The 27,186-nt window shown below is 50.2% G+C and overlaps 1 protein-coding gene and 1 long non-coding RNA gene across 2 annotated transcripts in view; both read left to right on the forward strand.

Moving 5' to 3' along the window:
- Nucleotides 1–7,512, forward strand: part of Tmed3 (transmembrane p24 trafficking protein 3) — a gene marked incomplete in the record, with an annotated part of 7,987 nt that extends 475 nt beyond the window's left edge. Inside the window, 2 exon segments of the mRNA XM_013507693.1 lie at nt 1,451–1,699; nt 6,285–7,512. Of these exon segments, the coding sequence (XP_013363147.1) occupies nt 1,451–1,699; nt 6,285–6,521 (486 nt within the window).
- A 9,976-nt stretch (nt 7,513–17,488) lies between these two features.
- LOC102014604 lies at nt 17,489–18,279 on the forward strand. Its single transcript, XR_264737.2, has 2 exons — nt 17,489–17,820; nt 17,896–18,279. It is a non-coding gene; the product is annotated as an uncharacterized LOC102014604 (long non-coding RNA).
- The last annotated feature ends 8,907 nt before the right edge of the window (nt 18,280–27,186 follow it).

Genomic DNA, 27,186 nt, shown 5'->3' on the forward strand with positions numbered 1-27,186 from the left:
GTCAGGACCCCGCCGCTGCTCGGGTCCTGGGGGCCTCGTGGGCAGAGCCGCGGTCATAGGGCGTCGCAGGGCAGCGGGGCGGGGGCTGGCGGCCTTCGGGGATGGGAGGGTACGGGCAGCGCGGAGGGGGCGGCCGGCCCCCCGAGGGAGGCCAGTGCGCGCGCACAGCTTCGGGCGTGAGCGGCGCCGGTCTGGCCGGTTCGGCGTTCGTGTGGTGTCAGTTCACACCGGCAGCCGAAGTGCAGCAGCAGCGGGGTGGTAACTGTGGAGGAGAGGCCCGAGCGGTCGCTTGGTCCCGCCCGGGCGAAGCCCCCTCTCGAGATAGCCGCACGGGCTTGCACACCCGGCCGCAGGGCGCCCACTGCCTCGCGCGGAGCTTGCTGGACGCATCTAGCAACCTGCCTGGGCGAAGGGGACGTTTCTAGTTTGGGAGCGGGCGGAGCACAGCATTGGGTCGCGCCAGCCCGGAGGGTGAAGGTGGAGAAGTGGCCGCTGATGCGGAGCAGCAGGGCGAGAACCGCTGGAGCGAACGCTGTGGCTGACCGCTGCACCTGTGCTGTGTGGCCTCGCAGGGCCTTAGTTTCCCCTGTGTGAAGAAGGAGAGTTTGAACTAATGACTGCCGAGGTCCCTCCCACTCCTGCCGCTGGCTGATTCCATGAAGCTTCCGCCTCTGTTTGCCTTTGTCTTGCATTTAGTTACTGGACCCATTCAGAGTGCAGAGTGACCCCGGCCTTGGTCATGTGTCTGACCAGAGGAGGTAGCAGCAGGGGCAGTGTGTGCTCCACCTGCTCTAGCCCTGCCTGCTCAGGGCCACAGCCCACCCCTTCACTGTCACCTCGGGATGTGTGCTGCCCAAGTTGTCCAGTAATTGGCTGGCACTTGGTGTGTGTCAGACTCTGCTGAGCACTTTAGATGTCATACCTCACCTTGCCTCTCCACAGTCGAGTAAGGTCCGTTGGCCCCGTGGTGTCGGTTTGTCTGTCATCCAAGTGACTTGCCCAGGGTCACACAGTTAACAAGTGGCAAAGCCTGGGGACTGTTCCTCAATTTGCCTTCCCCTTGGTTTCACAGACTTGTTGCCCTGACTTAGGGAGAGCACTCATCCTGGGGTACGTTTGTTCCTGCTGCAGACCAGCGTGATGATTTGGTATCTGAGAGATGGAGCCAGTAACCCTCAGGTCAAACTGAAGCTCTGCTGTGTTCTCCTACATGTAACCTTAGGAACTTCAGTTTCCTCTTCGGTAGTACGGGCAGAATCAGGCTGACTGTGTTCCTGCAGAGCGAAACCTTTGGAGTGAGGCAGGCGTGGATTCAGATCTCAGCCTGGCACTCCGAAGCAGTGTGTTGAAAACTAAGTGACAGGAGTCTGTAGGGCCTGATTGCGGGGCGTGGTCAGTGTGCAGTAAATGCTGGTTGTCTCTCAATGACAGTTCACTGTGTGTGTGTCAGGTCATCACGGGAGGCCACTACGATGTTGACTGCTATGTGGAGGACCCCCTGGGCAACGTCATCTACAGGGAAACCAAGAAGCAGTACGACAGTTTCACCTACCGCACCGAGGTCAAGGGCGTTTACCAGTTTTGCTTCAGCAATGAGTTCTCCACCTTCTCGCACAAGACTGTTTACTTTGACTTCCAGGTGGGCGACGAGCCCCCCATTCTCCCAGACATGGGGAACAAGGTCACAGCTCTCACCCAGGTGAGTGAGCCCCCAGCCCCTAATGATAGGGCCACATGTCCTGCTCTGAAGGCTCCTGCCCTCCTTCCTGTCTCCCTTGCTGCTCTTTGGCCGTATCCCTGAGTATCCAGCTTCCCTCTACGTCATTCCCGTCAGTCTGTCTTTCATGCCTCTGCAGGGGTGACGTGTCTGCCACGGAGACCGAAGTCTACTGTGTTGGTGTGAGGGCAGCACAGCTGCTGTGACACATCAGCACAGGACAGTGCACTGACAGGAGAAGTTTTCCCTCCTGCAAATCTAAGAAGGCTGGTGGGGCTTGCCTACGTGGCACGACTCAGCAGCCAGATGCTGCTTGCTTTCTTAAGTTTCTGCCCTCCTGGGGCTTTAGAGTCTTCTGCCTGTCGCCACCAAAGGGAGGAGAGAACAAGAAGGGCTTCCATGTAGTCACACACGTCACTTCTGCTCGGGTCCTGGCCAGCAGTGGCCGCTCAGCAGCAGCTCCACACTGCAGGGCACTGCGGATGCTGCTGGGGCTCAGGCAGCCACCCCTGTCCCCGCCTGCTCTGGGATTTGTTAGGCCCTGACCCCGCCTCCTTCATCCTGCCTCCCTCCCACTTTTAATCAGCCCTTCCTTCCTCCCACCCTGCAGGCTCAGGCTTCCTGAGGGCTGAGGCTCTGGAATCTGCCTTGTATCCACCCTCTGTGGAAGGTGTGGTGCTGGAAGAAATTCGCCAGGTGTTTGTTGAATGCCTGTCGGGCTCTGAGGAACCTGTAAGACAGGATCAGCTGTCCCTAGCTGTGCTTATTCCAGAGTCAAGACCAGGGCGTGTGGAGCCTCTGGAGGTCAGGTGGTGTCTGGCTGCTCCCCAGGGTGACCATGATCCCTGCTCCCCTGCGGCCCGGGGCACACTCCTGGAGTCCTTGGGTTGCCAGATCTGCCCTCTTCCCTGAAGTTAAGGTGGTGCCAGCCAGCACAGAGGAGCCCTTCTTCCTCCGTACTGGCCACTCATGAGGCTGTGTCACCCAGGTGGCGCGTGGCCACAGTTTCATGCAGGTAGTGGTATGACTGGCTGGCTTCAAGCGTCCAGCCAAGGGCAGGGTTTGCAGGCAGTGTCCTCTGCAGCCAATGAAACGGCCTTCTCTTGGAAGATGTCACAAGTCTGAGCTGAAGACATCCTCATGAACCGGCGCAGGGCGTGCTTGTCAGAGAAGGGCGTGATGCGTGAGGTCCGCAGAGGATTCTTTCCTGGAGCCTGAGCCTTAGGGTCTGAGTCTGTTGCGTGTAAGATTGGCTCCGGCTTCCCTCTTGTGCCTCTCGGAGCCCTTGCCTCCTTGCTGCCTTTGGAGAGGGATTTCTGCCGCTTCTGTAGCTCTGCGGCCTCTGCCTAGAGCCAGGTGCACCTGTGCAGGCATTCACGCCACCTGCCCGCTGGGCCGAAGTGTGGCAAGACACGTGGTCTTGCTGGCCAGTTTGCTTGCAGCACTGTGGCCAGGGTGAGGCTTGATGGGCTCGGGGTCTTGGAAGGTCCAGGCAGTGCTGCTGAGAGAGCCAGGCAGGGCTCCCGCAGAGCGAACTGTCGAGCTGCCGGGAATGTGTTGGTCATGGGAGCGGGAAGGGCCTCCCAACATGGAGCAGAGCAGAGATGACAGCTGTGACCTTTGGTTTTGATCAGCTGGGCGTGGGTCCCCTTTTAGCCAGTGGCTGTGGTCTCCATTGCCCTAGAAGTAGGCTGGGCGTCTGCCTGACAGTTTTGTGGTAATGAGGGAAAAGGTTTCTTTCTGGCTCATGCTGACAGGGTCCCAGCAGGTAAGGAAATAGCAGGCTTTCATTGTTGGGGCCTCTGTGACTCCCGGCAGTGAGCTGTTTCCAGGTTTCTCGGGGTGTGGATGTGGTCTGTGTCCCAGAGGACTCAGCAGTGTTGAGAAGTTGTGGGCCAGCGCTACTGCATCCAGCCTGGGCTGGTGTCTGAGGAGCTCCAATCGGCCGAGTCCAGTGCACACGTGCAGCTCCTAACTGCAACAGAAGGAAACTTGGAGAATGGGTTTCTAGCCTGGAAACCCAAGTGAGTGTTCTCCTAGTATTTACAAACAGAAGTCTCTTCCGGTTTATAGGAATAAAATGTGTGTATGTGTATGTACATATTTATATACATGTATATGCACACACAGCCATGCTGTGCACACATGCACGCACACACACATTTGTTTATCCATCCCTCCCACTAATTAATTGCAGGAGGCCTTCATTGCTGAATCCCCTGACCTCAGCACTCCAGATCCATTCCTGCCAGACACGGTGACCGGGAGTGGGGGTCTTGTCTCTGGCAGGACTGTGGTGACGTGCCGATTTCCAGGCCTGTGCTGCTGGTGCTTCTGACACCTGGCTCTTTCTGTCCCTTCGTCAGCTTGCAGCTTACTCTTCCTGTGTCTGGTCCCCTTCTCCTCTGATAGGATTGGCTCCTTTCTCCGGGGGTTCCTGCAGCTCTGCACACCCCTCTGGTTACAGCTTTCGCTTTTTGTTACAGTTGGTTGGCTTTTCCTTGTAGTTGTGAATGACTGTCTTGCTGAGTCTGGGTTCCCAGAACCCAGACTCTTTCGTACCAAAAAAGAACCCAAACCCTTTCGTACCTGGAAGTGCCCAGAAGACAAGTAGGCATTTAATGATGTTTGAATGCATTAGTGGACCTGGGCCTGGTTTGAAATTCCTGTAGCGTCATTTTACTGTGGCCCCGCCCTGCCCCCTGAACTGGTCTCCCAGGATCTCCAGTTGATAGATGCGTGGAACTAGCTTGTTCACCTGTGCCCAGGTCATAGAGGCTGGTCCTGGGAGGCTGTGACAAGCCTTGTCTTGACTCAGCTGACCCCACACCGTGGCTTCTTCTTAGTTCCTTCCTAGCTCAGGCCCTGCTCCGTCTCCATGATGTTGATGTGCCCTGGCAGTCTTAGTGGGCAGGCAGGGAGCAAGCTCACCATCCCCTGCAGGCAGGTCTGCCTCAAGTGGCCCTGTCTGGAGGTTGAGCATTTGCAGCCAGTCCCATGTCAAGAGCCGTTCCGGGATCTTCTGCTCCTTTCTCATGTCAGATGTCTTTGGGTCCCAGCACCTCAGCACATGGGTGAGGGCACTGTCTGGAGAGAGCGTAGTGTGTAGTATGTGGTGGTACTCAGACACACCGGCAGCCACTGAGAAACAAGGTACAGGTACCCTTGGCGCTCGTATTGGAGCACGATGGGCTCCTTCTCCCTGGGTTGTGCTGGTGCCCTGTCCACCCCTCAGTTCAGATCATGTTGCGTTTCTTTCTGGGTGACATTGTCCCCCTCCAGCCGCAGGTCAGCAGAGGTACAGCCACGAGGCACAGAGGAAGCCCTAGCTTTGTAGAGAGGGGCTGTGGGGGCGCTGCTGTTCCCTAGGCAGTGCAGCTCCCGCGGGGAGGCCTCGTCTCGTGACTGTGGCTCCCCACCGTGGCAAGAAACAGGTTCTGGGAGACAAAGCTTCCGCGGCTTCTTATGCAGTGCGTTGCGAGCAATTTGCCTTTGAGGCCGGGTGTGTGGTGCTGGGGATATAGTGATGTCTGCAGCCTGGTATCATGGCTGGGGACGATCGTCTCACACGGGGCAGGTTCCATAGGTGCAGAGCCATGTGTCCTCGTGACTGCCGAGTGACTCCCAGCCCCACCCACAGCGGTGCTGCACCCTGCTCGTTCCTCGAAGCTCCGTCCTACGAGGCCAGGACGGAGGTGTAGGTCAGCGTGGGCTCTGAGCCGGAGGCCCTGGGGAGCAGCTGCTTCACTCTCACAGGGCTGCCATTGGGCCCAGTTCTGTGCCACCACAGGGCCGGGGTCCTTGTCTGGCTGCCATCTGTTGTGTTCTCAGCCTCTTGGGCACTTAGCCAGTCCTGCAGGTGGTCACTTCTGTGGAGAAAGCTGCCTTGTGGACATGTGTAAGCAGAGGCCTCGGGGTTCCTGGTCATGGAGTGGAGCTCTCAGGGTGCTGGCCAGGGTGTTCTCAGAGTTCCACCTTCACACGGTATTTTAGCAGGGGCAGGGATTTGTCTGGTATGGTGTGAGTGTAGGTGTATGTGTGTGCATACCTGTGTCTGTGTGTTTGTGACCTGAGAAGAGGATGTCCTTTCCAGCCTGTGTTAATGCATAAAACTGTTGGCATCGGTTACACAGCAGAAGCAGGAGAGCCAGAGTCCGAACGGTTGAGGTCTGGTCCACCTGCTGCATTAGCCATGTACCCCAGCGATGTTTGTGGCCTGGTCCAGCCTCAGTTTCCCCATTAGCACATGTGCGCATAGCCAGCATTGCTTGATGACAAGGGTGATGACCTTCGTGTCTGCCTCTCACAAGGATTAAATAAGAAAGCGGGCGGTGAGCACGGGCGTGGGCTCCTGACCCTGCCACCTACCAGTGGTGTCGCCAGCAAATTGTCTGCTGTCTCTGGGCCTCGGGTGGGCTTTCCGCTGGGAGTAAACAGGACTGGGTAGACCCTCTGCACAGACAGCAAGTTAGCACTCGGGGCTTCCCTGATATCAGCGACAGGTGGGCTGTTGGTTGGCGTCCACTGTCCCAGGTAAGTGCTGTGACTGCTCGTGTCTTCTGCCCAGATGGAGTCTGCTTGTGTGACCATCCACGAGGCTCTGAAGACAGTGATCGACTCCCAGACACATTACCGACTCCGGGAGGCGCAGGATCGAGCCCGAGCTGAAGACCTCAACAGCCGAGTCTCCTACTGGTCCATCGGTGAGACAATTGCCCTGTTTGTGGTGAGCTTCAGCCAGGTGCTACTGCTGAAAAGTTTCTTCACAGAAAAACGGTCTGCTCACCGTGCCGTCCACTCCTAGCCCAGGCCCCAGGATGGAGCAGCGCTCCTGGGTGCCAGGTTCTACACACCTGATTCCTTGCACTCCACAGAGCACCCACAGAACTCAGTGACCCCAAGGCATCCAAGTGCAATCTGTGCACAGCATTGACTGGAAGAACTTACGGCTAGGCAGGGGTTGCGCCATGAGAGGGCAGTGGGGCCCATGCCGGGGCCTCCAACACCCCTGAGGGTTTGGCTTCTGCACCATCATGTCTGAGTGCTGTGGCCTTGGACCTCCTCCCAGTGGGGAGCAGTGGCGCTCTTCACTCCGGCTTTTCTCCTGTGGGACTCTGCACCTAAGGAAACCAGGCCCTGAAGCAGCTGTGCACATCTGCCTACTGCAGGCACAGCAGTGTTGGCCAACGGGCAGGACCCAAGTGAGGACCACGTGCCTTGGCCAGCCCTGCATCTCCCAGGAGGTGGGGCGGGACTAATAAAGACACCTGTGAGCACCTGCAGGTGTGTGGCTTCTTCGTGGTCCCAGAAGAGCTCAGAGCCCCCCAGGGAGCCTGGGTGTACAGACACGGGGGACAGCAGGCCACTCCTCCCAGGCAGAGAACAGGAACAGGAAGGCCCTTGCTTCCCGTCACTCCAGGCAATGCTGCAGGAATACCCTTGTCCTGCGCCTCATGACCTGCTAGTCCTTGCCGCTGACCGGACGGAGTCCTCCCTGAGTCCTCCGTGCAGCACCATTTCCCTGTCCTGTGAGGGGAAAATGAACTCTTCTTGAACAAGGTCTGGAGGGAGGAGGTGACGTATTGTAAAGAACACGTGCCGAGAGACCTGACACCCGGAGCTGTCTGGCAGGTGTTTAGTGATACATTGTAGGAAAGGGGTCAAAGCAAGGTTCAGTCCCCAGTGCTACAAAATTAATTAATTAATTAATTAAAAAGTAAAAGGAGCAAAGTAAACTATCTTTTTTAGAAGCCTGATGGACTTGATTGGAAGATAAATGCTGCTTATCTTCCATATGTTTGTGTGGTGTTTCTTTCCTGTCTTCCATTGTAAAGTTAAATACTGGGTAGATATAAAAGACTGTGTATGAACTCTGTCCAGGACAGAGTGGAAGACACTCCCGAGTCCCTGTGCCCCTCCGAGCCCTCGGTGAACAGCAGGGCGTGACCTTCCTCTCCAGTCCCTAACCACCCGGTGTGCTCCCCTACCCTGGGACCTTCCAGCCCAGAAGTGGTATCTCCACCACTGAGAAGGTTGAAGTCAAAGGAAATCGCTCTCATAAAACTCCTGACTCACTTTTTCATAGGAACAAAATTTTCCAATCTGGAAAAAAAAAAAAGAATTCCTGGTGACTTCCTGCTTTATTTATATAACTTTAATCATTCATCCATAAAAACACAGACTGGAGGGGAAACCCTGCCCCAGTCATTAAGTTAAGAGATAATATTTGTATAGAACTCATTTCTGTGGGGGGACTGGACATAGGGCCTTCACACTGAGCGAGGCACCGGACTCTGAACCTTCATCTCTTCTGAACTTAAGAAGGAAAGGGAAAGGTGGAAAGTTGTGAACAGGTATTTATGGATGATGATAGGTGTCAATGCATGTGATTGTTAGATGTAGGGATGTGACTTTAAAAATTTTCAAGCTTAAAATATAAGAGAAATCATCTCCTTACCTCTCCATTGATGATGAAAAGTTGTAGACGTTAGTGTAGAAATACCTGAATGTTTATGTATCTCTTGGAGGATATTGAAGAACAAGAAATGATGCTGCTTTGCTCTTGTTACGGTTTATACCTAGATGTGCCCCAAGCCCCTTGCAATCGTAAGTGCAGCTTTGGGGAGGGGTTGGTCACAGGGCATGACACAGTTGGTGGATTAGTCCATGGTGAGGTTATGGCTGAGCGTGCCTCAGAGCCAGGTTGCGGGAGGTGTGACTGGGGAGGTGTGTCTCCCTTCTCTGCTTCCTGGCTGCCGTGATATGAGCGGCTTTCTTCTGCCAGACGGTTCCACCCTGCCATGGAAACCGAAACTTCTAAAACGAGAGCCCAAATAAGCCTCCCTTTAAGCCCTGGGTGCCAGGCATTTTGTCCCAGGGATGGGAAAATTGAGGCAGTGCTGTGCTGAGTTTCCCTGGGAAATATGGTCCCCTTGAGCCTGGGCACCTTGGTGGAAAAAGGTGTTCAGCATTGGCATCTGAGTGGGAGTACAGGGTTGGGACCTTGCGGATTTGAATCCACGTCTGCCACACACTTAATGTGCCATCTTGGGCAAGGTGCTGAGCTTGGGACCTTTGCTTCTCATCTGTCAGTGGACACCGCAGTATTCTGATGGAGAAGGGACAGGGCTGCACAGAGCTGGTAAGCAAAGCCAGGCTTTGCCCTGTCCTCAGGGGCCCCATGAAATCCATTTGAATCGAAGGCCTAGATCTGCTGACAGGCGAAGTGTGGAGGCGCACCTGCTTGCTGAGGCAGTTGAGAATCCCCCTGATTAGAGAGGGGGCCTGTACCTCCAGTGAGATTTAGGATTATTGAGAGGAAATTTTAAGGAAGTGTCTGATGCAGTATGGTTTGCTCCATACCATAGATTTCAAGAAACAGCTGAGCTCCTCCAGGAAATCCTCCCTAGGCCAGGAGTCGGTGTGTGGTGCTGCCTGGCTGCTGGCGGTGCCACTGCTGCTGGCGGCTCTGTGGTGTGAAGGCTCTTGAGAAATAAGGCCTGGTGACTTCACGGTCAGACACTTTCCACAGAATAGCAGGGTGGGGAGGTTGCTTTTATTTTTAAAGATAATTTTCCAAAATGAAAGGATAAAATCAAGGCTCATACTGGTATCAGATGAATACATGGTAAAAAATTTTATTTTATGCATTAATGAGGGAACCAGATGCTACAGTGGCTCAGAAGAGAATTCAGGGAACAGACACACTTAGCCACATTGTAAAGTAGCTGTGAATAGTGGGTCAGACACCTGGGAGACTGGTGCTGTGAGGGAGACAGAAAAAGCTCAGGGCAGACTTTGGAATCGGATGGTCTGGAGGGGTGTCCAGAGATACAGTGTTTTGTTTCATTTTTTAAATTAAAACTCTTTACTTGCAAATGCAAAAGGGGCTGCTGAACCATGGGGGTGACACTGATTTCCAGTTTAATTAACAAAACCAGCTGTTCCATGTCCTCTAGCTCCATGAAGGCTTACCCGTAGGCCTTAGGTGTGGGCTGCGACAGGGTTCAGCTGTTGTTCGTCTTGAGGCTTTACCGTAATCTTCTCATTTTCTTTAACTCCACTCAACCTTTATTAATATTCCTGCACTACATTCTCAAAGTAGGAAGGAGAGAGGGAAGAAGGAAGGAAAAATCAGTTGTAGATTCTGGGCGCTATTGAGAATATTTGTGTCCTGCTCTCCCCTAGTTCATATGTTGAAATCCTGCTGCAGGGTGGAGGTGTTAGGGAGTGGGGCCTCAGGGAGGCAAAGGGGTCACAAGGCAGAGAATGGCATCAGTATCCGTATGAAACAGGCCAGAGTGAAGACAAGACAGGGCCACCCATGAGCCCGGAGGTAGGGGTGACCAGACACCAACCCCATGGGGCCTTAGTCTGTGGCAGCCTGAACAACTAAGACACTTAAAAACAAGAATGAGTGGAATAAAACCGCAAAAATGCACAGCCACCCTAGGGAGGACAGCGCTGGCGAGAGCTGGGCATCCTCACCGTGCCGCAGGTCCTTGGAGCAGAGAGGTGTGCACTTGGGACTTGCATCCTGCGGGGAGTGCTAGCACAACCCGTGTGAAACGTGCACAGTTTCTGCTCTGTGCTCACAAGCCAGCTGTGATGGACCTGTGCTTTAAACATCAGAGCCTGTTGGTGACGCGGCTAGGTGGACGTTCACGCCACTCCTTGTTGGGACTGCCACTCAGCAGCTCGGGTTTGGTCCTCATTGTCCAGCAATCATGTGATCTGCTCATTTGAGGAGTAGTCTACCTTTTCACAAATAAGCCTTTCTAAATAAAATGTAAAATGCTTGTTCATGTGTGAGCTTGGCTAGTAGCTGCACCTGAGCAGTGGCCCTATCTTTTTCTAAAATGCCTCCGTGTATTTGGAGGTTGTGTGAGAATACTAAAAGTTGTACATGGTGTGATCAAAATACACAGTGGATGTTGAAATTTTTCAAAATATTCTTATTACAGTAAGACGCTTGGGCATTAATCCCCATCAGAATACTCCCTATGGCTTCACATGCACTTAGCCCGTTGTTCTTGCTACTTTCAGAAGCAGTTCTGGAAGTCTTCTTTCGTGAGTGTCTTTACGAGCTGTGATAAAAAGTAGGTGAGTGCTGCTGCCAGGTGCCAGCCACAGAAGCAGGCCGGTGAAAACACAGTGTGTTCTCTTCTACCTTACTCACCAGATTTGGCACCATGCGATTTCTGGCTCTTTCCCAAAGTCAAAATGACTAAGAAATGTTTCCAATCAATTGAGGACATCAAGGCAGCCACAACAGTGTAACTAAAGGCATGAAAGAGGACTCCAGAGCTGCTTCAGAAAGTGGCAAGAAGGATGAGGTAAGTGGTTTGAAGCTGGGGGAGGCGTTTGAGGGGTATTAATGGCAGTGTGTCTTTACTGTAATAAATTTTTAAAAATTAAACACTGCATTCTTGAGTCATCTTAGTAGAATATAGTTACCGTTGCTCTGTGCTGCACAGATCGTTGGAGGCTGTCCTGCTGTTCATAGGTGAAGCTGCCGCTGCCTGGCTGTAGCAAAGGCCAGTCCAGTGTCTTTCTTTCTCTTGGAATCAGATTGACCATTAAAGAGCTCTCTTTCTTCGTAACCATGTCCACTGCAGAAGACAGAGGCCCAGGTGGCCCATGGCTTGTGTGGTCAAGAGGAGGAAAGGTCATACTTTGCCTCTGGGATCACTAGGCAACCTCTCAGTTATAATCTGGATCCCTGTACATTCTGCCTTCAAGAAGAGAATATATTTGAGTTGCGATTTTAATTGTGAAAGTTTTGAAAGCGACATTCTTTTAATTTATGAAGTTATACTTCAAGCAGTTGGGATGTTAACTGGAACTGATGTATTCTCGCCTGCACAAGGCAACCACCTGCTGCTCAGGCCCACAGCCTGGTGGCTCACCTGGGAAGCCCTGTGTCTACTCTCAGCCATGCTCAGGAATGGGCTCTAGACCGGGCTCTGTGGGCTGTAGCCATAAGCTGCATGTGAGTTGTGGGGTGAGCGTGTGATGTTTCCCGTCCTCAGGATGGCACCTGCCCAGTCAGCATCATCCACCTCAAGACGGAGAGACCACAGCCGAATTTGGGGAGCAGCCTGTGCCCCAGGAACTCAACACCCTGGCTGCGGAAATTGGCACAGGAAGTGGGGGCCAAGGTCCCCTAACGTCTCTGAGCAGCGCTGAGGAGGCACCTTGAGGAGAGCCCTTCTGCTCTGTCCTGCCCTCCTGTGTGCCTCCGGGTCTCCCCTTCACCCCAATCAGTGGCAGCAGCTGGGCGCTCAATCGCTCATGGCAGCTGTGAGCAGTTCCACCACCTGGGGTGTCGCTGCAGGGTTTTTTTGCGTCACACCTGGGACAGGAGTTCAAACTGAAGACCATTCTCATTCCAACTCAGTTCTTTCTAAGTGTCAAGTGAACTTTGGACCAAGTTGTCAAATACTGTTAGCAAGTGGAGCTTATCTGCTGTGGCTCTGTGTCCTGGGGCTCCCTGTCCTTATGCTCTCTTGGGGACACCAGCAGGGTCTGGCCTTTACCTTCTCTGTACCCACAGCAGGCACAGCAGGTCCTGGGCTCCCAGCCACAGAGAAGTGCAGTGAACTGAACACTGCACCTGTAGAAACAGGGTTGGTACTTTTAAATCACATGATAAACACACACTAAAGGAAAAGACTAAGAATGTTTTGCTGTAACAAGAAAGAACCAAGTGGAAATGTTACATATGAAAGTAGAAATGAATACTTCCTGGAAGAGAGAAAGGCAGCATGGGACACAGTGGGAGACCTCTGAGGAACCTTCCCAAGGCAGCAGGGAGGAGGGAGAAAAAGGCACCAAAAGAGTACAGGAAACAGGAGTGGCAGTGCAGGGGGCAGATAATCAGTGTCCTGGAGGGAGTGGGGAGGAAGGAGGAAAAGAAGGAAGAGAGGCAAGGAGGAAGGGAGGGAGGGAGAAGATACTTGAAGAAATAATGATATTTCTCAGAATTTTAAAAAGAGTGACATCTCAGATGGATAGGGGTCACAGAGCGACAAATAGGATTGAGAACTGACAAGGTAAAACCCCACATGGACACATTACAATGATGTGGAAGAATACCCATGGCAAAAAGAAAATTCCATATGACTTCAAAGAGAAAGAACTAACCTTGAAAATCAAAATAAAATGGGACTTCTTAGTAGCACCCTGGCAGGAATGGGCAGGAATTAGAGACATTCAAATGATATTTTACCAGAACCTTCCTCCCTGTAAGTCACTTAAAACTACTGGTTTTCCCCTAAAGGGATGGACAACAGTAGTTCAACAGTTTATTGTAATCACGAATTTATGCTGGGCAAGCAGGAAACCAGGTCACCATCGGTGAGCTTCCAGAGGCCCTGGTGGCCTCCCTCCTGGCCCAGGGACCTGGTCACAGTCTCCCACAGGTCCAAGACCTTCTGAACCACAGCTGGAGGATGCTGTGAACAAGAGCACTGGATCTGCAGGCTTTCGATGTTGGGTTTCAGGCTCCGCTCTTACATGGTGTGAGACATGGAGCCTAGCAGCCTAACTTCCTGTTTACCAGGCTTTCAGCTTCACAGGGAAAATCGTGGGTAAGTTGAAGTCCGTTGGCCACTGACTCTGGGTCTGTCCTAGAGGGATGACCGCTGGCATAGACATCTCACCTTGATTAGCTTCCTGTGCACTTCAGCATCTGCACAGTTCTCCACTCCCCATCCTGACTGCACGATGACAGTGGGACCACCTTTAACTCTGTGTGTCTTTGGACAGTCTCCTGGAGCACCAGAAGCCGGGATGATAGGTGCTCAGACACTGGCTGGAGCAGAACTACTGGGAACACCATTCCCCTGGGGCATTTCTTTAGGAAAAATTGTAACAGTGCAGGTAGAACATTGTTGGCCAAACTCACACCAAGCCAAGTGCAGCACAGGTTGTGGCACAAGTGTGGGGAAACCTGTTTTCCTAGCTCTGGTGGCAGTAAAAGACTGAGCTGTCCCTAGCATGGGTCTGCACACTGGTACTTTTGGGTTATGTGGAAAGGAACCATCTTTCACTTTAACTAAAACATAGGCCTTTCCACATCCTCAGAACCACTGAGCCAGTATAATTCTGGAGATTCCAACAGTTTTATGCTATTTTCCTTCGGCAGGTTTGCATTTCTCAGCCTAACATTTGGCCACAGGAGAAACAGGTTTCATATACAGCTTCTTCTAGTAACTATTTTCACACTTTTATCATCTTCAAGAAATCATTCCAGAACTCAGTGAGACAATCCTCTTTAGGAGAGTTACCCAGGGAGCCAAGCAGTGTAAACATATATTTTCTATGTTCTTAAAAAAGGAGAAACAAAGCAACAAAACTTCAGAAAAGGGCCACGTGGAATTGGAGAAGCAGTTCCAATACAGCAAAAGAGAAGAGAAGGCGCTGTCAAAGCTCGGGAGCTGTGTGGAAAAGGCAGGCGCCCGCTACAAAAATGACAGGGAGGAGAGGCCAAGAAAGAAGCTGGTCGCTGGAATCATAGGCAGGGACCGCAGAAAGGCTGGGGGAAGCCGCCCAAAGTAAAACAAAGAGGAGGGACAGACAGCCTGAGAGATTTGCACAACAAAGGGTGTTCATCACACAGTTGGTATCCTGAAGAAAACAACTGATAACCTCAAAGACATAGAAAAGAAAGCGTTCATAAAACTAAAGACTTAAACCTCGGTTTAAAAGGGTATCTTGCATTTCAGGAAAACTGAAACAGAATCATCAACACAGAATTGTCCAGGGAAAGATAATGAAATGATCAACAAAAAACTATTCAAGAACACATGAGGGCGAAAAGCAAGTCTTTTACTGGAGAAAGATTTCATGGGATTGCAAACCTTACCATGACAGCCTGGCAGAAGATGGTAGAGTTCTGTCTATAAGGAGCTTGGTGTGCATAGACCCAAGAAGAAGGGCAGCAGGAGGCCGTTCTAGGACTGGCAGGGATCCAGGTAATGGAGACCCATGAGCCATTCTTGAAGAAACTGCATCAAGCCAGGAAGAGCAAGAAGTCACCAGGAGAAGCATAGTGTAAACAGCATTTTACCTATTAAATGAGACCAGGCAACCATGGAAAATCTACATAAATTCTAATTGAAGCAGTGAAATAGCAAATAGTAAGAAATAGGGGGTAAGGGAAGATAGGAGAAAGTGTACATGTTAACTTTATTTTTCCTGATAGGTATTTGCTATAACACCAGTTTTTATAACTACGAGAGAAATTTGTTGGTTCTTGTTATGTGCCAGGTAGAATTCTAAGTGCTTTATGTGTAACATTTCATTTAACACTCACAACATCTCTGTGACATAGGAACTATTAATATTCCTATTTTACAGATTGGGGAAATTGAGGCAGAGAATGTAATAAACTTTTCCCAAAGCCACCTGCCTAGTAAATGAGGAAAGCTATTTGTTCATCTGCAAAATAAATAAGACCATTTCCATGCATCCCTGATGAAAATTTCTAATAGAGTCTCAGCCAGGGACGGGTGCTGACTGGAGGTATTGATTCCATCCATTAACTGTGGGGCCACTGAGAGGGGAACCTTGCTAAGTATAGGTTAGAAATGCTCTCTTCTCCTAATGCTATGGCTCTTCCTGATAGATGTAAAATGTCAAAAAGACAGAGACCCACTGGCTGGCTAGATCTCTGGAGAGCAAAGGACATTATTACCATAGAAAATGGTAGGACAGATCTTGGAGACTCCATCCACCAGAGCTAGCTGATTGGTCTACAGGATTGAGAGACATGGACATTTCCGGCTCTAAAAATACTTATGACTTACCAAGGACAACTTCCAAGTACCAAAGTGGAACTAAGAGTCAGTGCTCTGGGAGTCTGTCACCAGAGAAGGGGTGATGGCCATCCTTAGCTGTTCCGCCTGGGCCATGGTGGCTCCTGGAGGGCTGTGCCTTGCTACTACCAAGCTCCTGTCTATCCTGGGTTGTCATCACAAAGTGTGAATAGAGACGGGGCAGCTTGAACAACAAAAGTGAGTTCCCACACAGACTGGAGCCTGGAAGTTGGCTCAGGGTGTCCGTAGAGTTGGTTCCTCCCGCATTCCTCTTGTGGCTCAGAAAGGGCTGCCTTCCCCCTGCATCCTCGCATCTCAGCATGGGAATTTCGGTGGAGACACAGTTCAGCCTGTAACAAGTGATACCGGACAGCTGCCACACAACTTCCAACTTACGCTGCTTTTAGAAAATCGAGTTACGTTCTGTGCAGAACCACTATTTTGTCAAGATCACGTATTTCATAGCTTGTCTATTTTTTTATCTATCTTGTGAGTGATTACTTTTGTCTATTGTGAGCGATTAGTACCCCAATACCTGCAGGAACGTGCAGAAAAAGATGCCTGGAGTACAGAGAAGGCCGGCCAGTAAAATCCTGACTGCCACCTGAGGGCTGTAGGAGGATGAGCAATCGTGATCTCTCTCTCCAGAGCTTCAGTTTCCTCATTTGTAATTAAATATGATAATAAGAGACGTGTATAATGATGTTCACTGCAGCACTGTGTGTAGTGATGTTGACTATAACCCAAATGCCCTTCAACAGAGGAACAAATAAACAAAATGTAGCTACTCATATGTGGAATACTGTACTGCAGTTGGAGATGTGGAATAGCTCTCCACCCGGCAGAGTGAAATGACATCAAAACATATTGCAGAATGAAAGCAGTTACAGAATGTTACAGTGTGATACCACTTATAGCTCCCTAAAAGCACATGCAGAAAACAGTGTTCTGTATAACTTAAGGAAAAATGTGTGTAATTATATGCCATAAATATACATAGTAAAATTATAAAAACATAGTATATAAAATTGTAAAATAAGTTACTTCTAGGAATGGAGAGCGGAAATGGGAATGGGGAGGGACCTAATAGGGACTTTCACTTTATCTAGAAAGTGTTCTTTTTTAAAATTTTTAAGCAATTCTGAGGTATAGATGACAAAATATTAGCACTTGTTAGTTCTGGGTCACAAGTTTGTGGGTGTTAGTTATGTTGCCTTTTGTACTTTGCTGTATGAAAATACCTCAAAAAAAAAGTAAATACAAGGATGGCACTAGCATTTGCCTCATCTCTTAAAGCCATTGCAAAGTTTCAATAATAAAATATTTGTGAAAGTTCTCATCAAAATGAAAAGATATTAGGTTTCATAGCTAATCTGTTCTATTTACTATTCTATTAACTTTCTGCTATGGCTTATATCTAGATGTCCCCTCAGGCCTCACGCACAGGTGGGGGTTTCAGGAGGTGACTAGATCAAGGTGTGTGATACTAGACTGTGGGCGTGATAACTGGACTGGTTTAGCATGGTTCTGTACGGAGACTGGTTTAGCATGGGTCCTGGGTGTGGGTCGCACCAACCAATAGGTGCCTAGTCTGAGTGGAATAGGAAGGCTTACTGCCTGCCGTACCGTGGACTGTTTCTCCTCTGTGATGCCCCTCTGCCACACCACCATGGTGTGGAGCCCGCTGACTATAGCATGAACCCTTTACAAACTGAGTGAAAATAAGCCTTTCCTCCTTCAACTTTGGATGTTGGATATTTTGTTCCAGAAACGAAAAAGTAACCAGGACAATTCCATTTCAGAAGTCCACATTGTTTGGTATCTCCAAATGTGTGGTGATGTTGGCAGTGATCATGAGATGAGTGATCGTGACGGAGTGGGGGTGGACAGCAGCGATGGGGAGTGGTGGGGGTGGTGGTGGTGGTGTGGGGGTAATCGTGCTGGTTTTACTGGTAGTGCTGATGTTTCTGGTGTGGTGGTGATGGTGGAGATAGCACCGATGGTGGAGGATGATGGTGATGATGTTTCTGGTAATGGTGATGTCTGTGGTATGGTAAACTGGGGGTGGTAAAGATGGATGATGGTGGGGTGATGTTGGTGGGAATAATGGTGGCGGTGAGGGTGATATGTGTAGGGGTAAAGTTAGACCTCTGATCTAGCTCTCTGTCACACCATGCACTGCCACACAATTTCATACAGTTCCAGGCTGGGTGTCTTCTAGTAAAACTAAAGCCTCTAAAGCAACTTGCATGGATGTGTAGCTAACACTGCTCCTAAGAAACAGTAAATACTGCATTTAATATTGGAGTTAGCATTTTCTGTAAATTCCTGCATACTTGATCAGTTCTGTTTTCTTAGAGCTAAAGCAGTGTGAGAAGTGACCACCAGATGACAGTAAAGAAGTACAGAAGAGCCCAGCTGTACCTCTGGGATTGAACCCTGGTCTCCAAGCAGCAAGTCCCTCCTGCTGGGACTGTGTCTCTGCAGGACGCTCAGGCTGTGGGAACTCCAGGACATTCGAGGGTCACAGTGTGCCAAGCATTTCCTGACTGCAACTTACTAACAGACCCTGGGCTGGAACCGCCAGGCTGAGTCTCTCGAATTCCTGACACTGTGATGATAAGTGTGTGTTGTTATGACCTGCTAACCGTGGAGATGATTTGTTACTCCTAGCATATGGCAAACAGTCAATGGTGTTTGCTGTAATTGTTAATTAGGTGACTATTAAACGCAGAGAAGTTATTTCTCCAGACTTTTTTCAGTAAGTGCAATCATCTTCTCCATTCATCTCAGTGATGTGAGTTAGAAGTTGTATCATTCATTCACTCATTTTTCAGTAAGCCAAACTACTGGCCAGAAAGACATCATTCATACATTCACTCACCACTGTACACACCTACCTTGTCATCAGGTGTGCTGTGATCAAGGCCCTGGCTCCAAGGTGGCCGTGGGGTGATATTTGTAGGGAGTAAGTTAGACCTCTGATCTAGCTCTGTGCCACCCCACACACTGCCACATCATTGCATACAGTCCTGGGCCCGAGTGTCTGCTAAACCCTCTAAGGACATTTGCAGGGTTAGCCAGCTCAATAAGGCTTCTTCAAGGAGATGGTCCCAGGATGGGCCTTGAAACCCTGTAGGAAAGGAAGGCAGGTGATGAAAAGAAGGTTGAGCAAAGACACTCGTCTGGAATGCCCAGGAAAGCAAGGACTGAGGCGGGTCTGACCACAGTAGAGAGGGCAAGCTGGGGCAGGTGAAGGGTGGAGAGAAAGCAGAAGCCAGCTAAGAGTCTTACATAACAGGCAGCTTGCGCCATCTTTCGGGAGTCCATGTGGCCAAGTTGTTTCAGAAGCTCACTGGGCTGCTGTTGGCAAGGCAGATGGAGGGGAGGGACTGCACTGTGAGTCTCTCCACAGCTGCCAAGCCCATCCGGCTGCAAGCATAAAGCCACAGGAATTTATTTATTCCCTGTCCCGCGCTGTGTGAGCATGGGCTTCTCTCCACAGGAGAATTATTCACCTCTTGCAGAGGTGAGTAACCAAAGGAGCCTATGGTCTACACCCATGGTTCTCAGCTAGGATTTTGCCTCTTAGGGGACATTTGGCAACCTGGAGACAGGTTTGGTCATCATAACGGGAGAGGAGGAGGAGTCCAGAGATGCAGCTTCACGTGTCGCAGTGCACAGCACGGCCCCATGACAGAGAAGTACACAATCCGCACATCCACAGAGTCCCCGTTGGGAAACCCTACTCTGAACAAAGATATAACGAAACGAAGGTGAGGAAGGGTCGGGGAGACACCCTACAGATGAAGAGCATTTACCAAAATCTGCTGCCCCAGAACAGATGAAAATTATAGCAAGATGTGCCATGAACAGGTGATTGCCTTTATAGAACAAAAGTTTAAAGCAGAGATTATAAGCTTAAAAAAAACTAACACCAAACATATCTTCCATAGAAAGATAGAGAAATGAGTTAAGTTCATCCATTAGAAGACAAAAGATTGGGTCACAGAGCAAAACCCGATTTTATGTTGTATATCGCTGTTATGGTTGATACATCGTTCCAGCTTGGGGAGTCTAGAGGTTTGGCTAAGTGACTCAGCAGGAAGCCAGCGTGATTACTTTGTATACATCCTGAGCCTGTGGAAGAGGAGCGCATGGAGATCATGTGAGAGCTACACGCCCCTTAGGTGGGGGTAGCCTGTTTATCTGTAAGGGAGGGAAAGACGCTGCTTGCCGCCATTCCTCCCTTTTGCTCTGGCTGTTTGCTGTTCAGCCGCCATTCCCCCCTTTTTGTGCTTGCTGCTTTTGCTGTCTTCCACCCCCATGAACTGTTGCCCTTCAGCCATGCCAGCCTGCGTGGAGCCAGCTGAGGATGGACTGAAACCTGCACAAACTGTGAACTAAATAAACCTTTCCTTCCTTAATTCTGGGCATCAGGTATTTTGTCTCGCAAGGAGAGAAAAGTAAACAAGACAATCACATACATAAGATGTCGTATACAAGAAACAGTTCAAACAAAGTTATTCAGCAAGTTCAAAAGTAGGGTGGCAAAGGTACATAAGGAGAAAGAAACACTTCTGTTTTATTTTGCAGTAAATGTCTGAAGCATTTACCAGCTTGGCACTGACTTGGGCTAAGTCTGAGCTTAGACCGACAGCCCCGTCAGCAGTGGGCACAGCACTTGTGCTGGGCGGTTCGTCTTCTGAGCACAGAGGCCTGGAGCTCACCAGGGCCCAAAGCATGGTTCAGACACTGCGCTTTGTTGAGTCTTCAGAAGCCCAGCTGTGGGGCAGAAGCCAGGTTCAGGGTAGGGCAATCTATGTCCGTTGCCGAGGGTCAAAGCAGCTTCTCCACAGGAAGCAGAGCCGGGAAAGGCTGAGTACCACTGATGTGCTATGTTCCTTTAAGAGCTGGTTTCCTCTCCTGCACTCAGGTCCCCAAAAGAAAATAAAATAGGACCACTAATTTTTAAAGATGGAAAATTATCTGTATTTGTAGCTAAGACAATTTGCAACGTGGAAAATGCAGAGTAATTAACTAAGGTCTATTAGAACTAACAAGAGTACAGTAAGGAAGCTGGTTAAAATATGTACAAAAATCAATATTTTCCAATAAAGCAACAATAGCTGTTGGAAAATTTATTGGAAAAAAGATCCCAGTGACCAGCGACAAAATTGTATGTATTTTACCACTAGAGGAAAAATTATATATATTTGCTACACTTTTGAAAACGTGCAGGAACTTTATGAAGAAAATAGCTTTTCTAAGAGCCAAAAAATGGTTATAAAGTGTTTGTAAAACACCATCACAGCGTGGTCCCAGGGGAGGGAAAGAGAAAAGGAGAGGGAGATGGGGCTGTAAACAGCCACAGTACAAGCACAAGCAGTGTGCCGGCGCGAGGCTCATTACTCTGTACTAGCAGTGTGCACCAGTAAAGGGCAGAGAGCTCGTGCATGCACACGTGCACACACACTCGCATTTTCTCATAGACAGCAATTCCAACAGACAGTCACCAGCATATCAGTATGGTTGTCTCTGGGTGGCAGATCAAGTGTGATTTGTAGCTTTTGCTTTACTCTCTGCTTATCTATATTTTATACTTTAAAAAATTAACACAGATTATTCTGTAATAAAACAGAGAGAGGGAGAGGGGAGGGGAGGGGACGGGGAGCACACCTCTGTGAAGCCCAGTGATGCTGTGCCTCCATTTTGCCTGTCCTGGTACCCGCTGTCATTTACCTACCCCAGGGCCACACTGTCATTTCCTTCTTCCTGTTGGGCAGCTGTTGTTCCCTCAGGGACAGCCAGTAACCCCAGCTTTCCTGGAACCCTTCTCTAAGCCACGATGAGCTACATTTGGAGTCACAAAGCCAGGAATAATGGACTGTAGATGGATCCTTTCATTTTCCCTACACAGACCTAAAAAAAAATGCAGTGTGATTAAAGGAAAACTAGTGAATGGTTAAATTTTTAAAATTACAGTAAAAGATACATGCTATTAATCCCCTTCCTTAAAATACTCATCTCGCTTGGAACAGACCAAGCCCATCGTTCCTGCCGCTCTGAAGCAGGTCTGCAAATCCTCCTTTGCGTCCTCTGTTGAGCTGTCCTGGCTGCCTCCATGTCCTGAACCCATTCGAAGCGTTTGCCTTTCAGAGTCCTTCTCACTTTGGAGAAAGAGCCGGAAGTTGCATGGTGCAGGCTCTAGTGAGCAAGGTAGATGAGGACTCACCTAATGTTTTTATTTACCAAACACTGTGGTAAATATTTTGAGTCAATTCAGGACATTAAAGCCCAGCCACGAATAGACGAAACAGAGGCAGCGAGACCGGCGGGGTAAGTGTGCTCCAAGTGAAGGGGTGTCGGGTGGAGTGGGGCGGAAGGGGTGCTTTCGCTGGTGAGGTCCCCAAGGAAAAGAAAGCACACGGAGCCGACATCAGCGGCAACAGCAAGCAGCGTCTCTTTGTTGGGCTTGTACATATTGGCCGTTACCAAGGTTTGTGTTCTTGTGTACCGCTGTGAGCGTGTAGCGCACGCGCGCGGTTGTCTGCACTAAGTCCCGTTCGTGTAGGGGACCCGGTTGTGCGCCTGCGCTAGACAGAGACGTAGTATCCTTAGGCGTCCTCAGCAGCCTCGGGCTTTGAAGCAATCCGAAGTGGCTCCCCATAGGGAGAGTATTTTGAAAGAAATTCATGTTAACATGTCTTTCACTGTAATACTTTTTTAAAAATTAATTTAAACATCCACTGTATGTTCATCACACTTCATAACTGTAGGAAGATCTTCTGTGAAGAGGTGGGAGTTATTCTTTGAAAATTTAAGCCGAATTGAGGCTCCTGACTCCAAGGACGGTAGGAACGTGTAACACTCTTCATGTTGCCTGCTGCTAAGCTTTCAGTATTATTGCCAGCATGTTCTAGAGATGGAAGCCATGGGATTGACTGCCCTGTGGGGACAGAGTGGAGACTTGGCCAGGATCTGGAAACCCCAAGTCCTGCGCCAGCAGTCACCGGAGTGCGTCACCAGTTAGAGAGGTCCTGCCGCTGTGCAGCGAGGGGGCCAGGAAATTCTCACCTCTGCGCAACCCCAGGCTTCATCTCCGAGCGCGCAGAGCTTGTGGATGGGGTCATCAGGACGCTCATGGGTTCTGGCTCCCTACCAAAGCGCTGTGAGGAAGAGCGGAGGCAAAGACCGACAAGTGCAAGAAAAGGTGCCCCACGAGAACAGGGGCTCTCTGCGGGGAGCCTCGTCACCCGCCCTTCCCATCCAGACCCAGAGGCAAGGTCGAAGCAGAGCCAGGACTCTGCAAACCCCAGGAAGCCTGAGCCCTCAGGGTCAGCCCTCTCCACTTTTGGTTCAGTTCTGTTCTCTCACTGGAAAGGGGTGATGCTGGGGTGCGGAGGCACAACAGGTGTTCCCTGTAGCTTTGTCGCCGCCCACTGTGGTTTGCTTCTTTTATTGAACAGGGGTCATGATGTGTCAAGGGAGTCAGCAGGCTCTCACAGGTCTTGCCTGCCTTTGCCAATCTCCGCTGCTGGTCCCCAAACTCACCTGGTACCAGAATTATAGCAGTAAACCCTCTAGGAACGTCCCATGTTGAGGCCCTGGGTGCCTCTTAAATGAATGAGGCCACTACCTCGAATGAGTTACTACCACCTGCACACAAGCTCAGGAAGTCAGCTGTGACCTCTAGGAAGCCGCTCTGGAGGGCTGTTCAGTGTATACCAACAACCACATGGCTCCCATGATGACAGCTGCCTCAAGAGGCCCTGCAGAGTGCCTTCTAAGCCACAAGTGGTGGGAGTGACCAGCACAGGGCCGTCCATAAGAGGGTCCCCTGCAACAGAGGACCCAGAAGGTGGGTTAGAAGTGGACATGGTGGAGAGAGGGACTTTAGGCAGAAGAGTGCATGCCTGCTTCCCGACACAGCCAGAAAGAAGTCATGCAGACCCCAGGAGACCCATCTACTGCCAGGAGAACAGCTCTAGTGCTGACGATGTTAGAATTTCAAACAACGTGTCTGGGTTATCTGACATGAGGAGAGGAGCAGTTCCAGGTCTCAGCCCTGGGTTTGAGGCAGGCTTGGGCTCTAGGGTGCTCCCCCAGCAGTCAGCTGGAGAAGTCACAGTGACCTTACCCGGCATGGCTCATCCGTTTCCCTTGACCCGAGTCTTTTCCATCTGGGGTTTCCTGGGTGGCATCTGCTCCCCACGTTGTGACTGTATTTTGTGGATTAACTGACTGAGTGTTTAGGAAAGTCAAATTTGCTTTTGAAACTTTAAATGAGAGGTTTAATTATAGACACTTTGGTCCAAGTAAGCATCATTATAAATTGAATGTCAGAGATGTCAGTGAAACAACAGTTTGCTCATCTTTGTCTCCGCTGTAGCCAGGGAACTGCGCTCCCAGGGACATTCTTCACTTGCTCGTGCTGGCTGGTAGAGTCCGGAGAGAAGAGTCCACTGGAGACCAGGGTGATGTGGGTCTCCCCACAGGCTGAGAAGATCCAGCAGGAGTTTGTTAGACTGGGGAGGGAAAAGGAGTCTGCTCTGAAAAGTGTTCAGGGTGTCCCCAGCCCCAACATTACTCTCCTTAGAAAAACCCCATCCATTCATCTAACAACAAGGTGGGGCTTGTATCCTTGTCTAGTAAGGTCCTGGTGCTCAGAGGGTGCTCAGTACGTATTCAGTGGTGGATGAGGAAGCAGATGAATAAACATTTACTTAGCACACACGATAAGCCAGAAACAGGACCATGGCGTGGGCGGAGGCCCAAGGCCCCTGCACTCACGGAGTCCTAGGTGGTGAGGAGTGCCACAGAGACCAGAAGGAGTAGGGTGAAGGGATGGGCTGCTCACCCTTTTGCACTGGCTTTGCATTTCTCCTCCAGGAATTAATGTTACGGAATCTCACAGAGCACAGAGGCTCCTGGAGATGTCTGCTGCAGCACTTCTTGTAACTTCCCCAAACTGAAGCAGCCCCAGAGCCCACCTGTAAGTTCAAGAAGGTCAGGAAAGTTGAAATGGAGGACTGTTAGGCAGGCATCACAAAGCGTGGGACACTTACATGTGCCAGCAGGGGACAGCTGTGCCCAACAAATTAAACAAAGGAAGAAAAGCAAACTGCAGAAGAGAGTGTGTAGAATCAGCTCACTTGTGAGGAACAATATAATACAATGTGCACATGTTCGGATGTGTATAGAGGTGTTGGAAACGGTGCCTCAGCGTAAAGGAGTAGCCCCGGAGACTGGTGATCCATTTCCCCTGGTACATCCTTCTGTAATTAAAAAATAAGCACATGTCAGTTTAGAATTTAGAAACTTTAAAAATTTTCTTTTGGTTTTTGAAGCTGGGGCCTTGCTATGTAGTTCAGGCTGGCCTTGAACTCATCATGCAGTCCAGGGTAGCCTTGAACTCACGACAGTTCTCCTGCTTCAGCCTCCAAGGGCCAGGATTACAGGTGTGGACCACCACATCCGGCTTAGAATTTTAGAAATTTAGAAGTAAACAGTTCTTCTGAACAAATGCTCTGCCTTCTCATCCTTTGGGGGCCTCTGTCTAGGTAGCCCCATTATCCCTGGGATACCAGCAGCATGGGCCCCGTGAGTCCAGGCAGATGTGGAGAGCTTGGGGGTGGTACAGGAGCCTAGTCAGGTGTTGCAGGCCCTGGGCTCAGCTATGATGGCCCCTTGTGATGTCGGTTGATGTCCAAGGCAGATGGAAGAAAAATAGCTTGGGAATCAAGAACCTTAGGCTCTACTTCTAATAGCTGCAAAACATCATAAAAGTCACTTCTCTTCTTGAGCCTCAGCTTCCCCGTCCATGACATGGGTGTGTTGGTCTCAGCATGACTAAAGTTGGTCCTTCCTTAGGATTCTTTGGTCCTATGAAAATTCTGCAGCATCCTTCTCAGAAGATCCAGTGGTGTTAAGAATGCAGCACACTGCTCAATGATCACATGAGCCACACCACACACCCGTGAAGAATGGACCAGTGCAGGAGCCTCCGGGGGAAGACCAGAGTGTGGGCACCTTGCACACTGGAGGACTGGGAGGAGGCCAGGCAGAGGCAGCTCCACTGAGGAGTGTCCTGAGGTCCTGCCTGGCCTGGGCCTGCAAACAGCCAGAGAGGGGCAGAGCTCAAGGCCAAGAGATGAAGCCAGGACATTTATTTTGTCACTTTAAGGCACAAAACTCTAGGTCGCCCATTCTGTATGCCTGGGGTCCTGGCCTGCAGGGTGTGCGTGGGTCAGTGTTGCACAGCTGCGGCAGACCGAGACCGAAGGAGGGCCAAGTTTACAGGCCATGAACAGCAGCCTGAGCAGAGCTGGCTGGGAGGGAAAGGTGCCCAGCTGGGGTGCAGGGGCTGGAGGGGAGACCCTCGTGACAGCCCCCTGTGGGACTCAGCTTCAAGGTCAAGAGGTCAGGAACGAAAGCACCCAGCCTGGTCCAGGAGGAAGTCCCTGTCCACCTGAGCCCTAGGCTGCTGTCTCCTGGTCCACAGTTTCCGTCCCTGGGATTCACACTAGCAGGGGGAGTTCCCCGTGCTGGTCAGTGAGCACCCTAGCCTGAGGCTGGCTTCTGTGCTGGAACGGCCAGCTGGTGTGCCAGCGCCTTGGAAGGAGTTTACTGTGACCCTGAGATGAGTGGGTAGCACAAGCAGGACCTTGGCTGCAACTGCGGGCAGAAAGCAAGGGTGCCGTGATCGGGGCTTTCTGCCTCCCACAGATGAGCACTAGCTCAGGTGTCTGAGTGATACCCTCAGGTGACTGGCTTCTGTCTGTGAAGGGAAGAGAGGGAGGGGTGGCAAAGTGCACCACTAGCTAACACAACACGTCTGAGTTGCAGTGTGTATACACTATGATTAGATGTAGAGCGACTGACAGAAAACAACAGTCATAATCAGATGCGGGTATATACAGGGACTCACTAGACCAGAAAGGCTTCTGCCCAGTGGATAGGACAGAAAAGTGAATAAACAGATTGAAAATAGCCAGACAACTATTGGAAAAAATTACATTTTATGTTTCATACTGTCTACTAACATGAATTATAGGTGGATTTAAATGTTAAAAAAAAAACCATAAATGCTATGAAGGAAATATAGATAATTATTTGCATTATCTTTATTTTATGAAGGACTCTCTAATCATAAAATATGGATAGAAATTATAAAAATTGATCAGTCTAAGAGTTTTTAAAGCTCCTGTATGTCAATATGAAAGATAACAAGCTGAGAAAATCTTTGCAAACTGTATTACAAACCAGTGGTCAGTGGCTTTAATACTGAAGGAAGGAACATACTTCCCTGGCCGAAACTACAAGTAAAAAAGGGAAAAAATTTCACAAAGGAGGTGCAAACAGCTGATAATTACACATAAACTATTTTATCTCATCAGTTCACGTGTTCTACTTGTACTAAGATCATTTACAATAGAGCAGCAAAGCAATGCTTTCCAAAGCAAATCCTTGGTTTTCTGCAGTGTCGCTGTAAAGCAAAAGCCCCTGTGACCACTCCAGTGGCCTTAGTGCCTTTCCACACCCACGTCCCTGGGAAGCCTGTTCGCTTGGCTCCCGAAGCTGAGCTCCTCGTGGAAGTGGCTTGAATGTCGGGCTGGCTTTGCAAATCTGAGGCTGCAGGGTGACTCC

The sequence above is a fragment of the Chinchilla lanigera genome, unplaced genomic scaffold (assembly GCF_000276665.1).
Source record: "Chinchilla lanigera isolate Chin_1 unplaced genomic scaffold, ChiLan1.0 scaffold00132, whole genome shotgun sequence".
NCBI classification, from domain to species: Eukaryota; Metazoa; Chordata; class Mammalia; order Rodentia; family Chinchillidae; genus Chinchilla; species Chinchilla lanigera.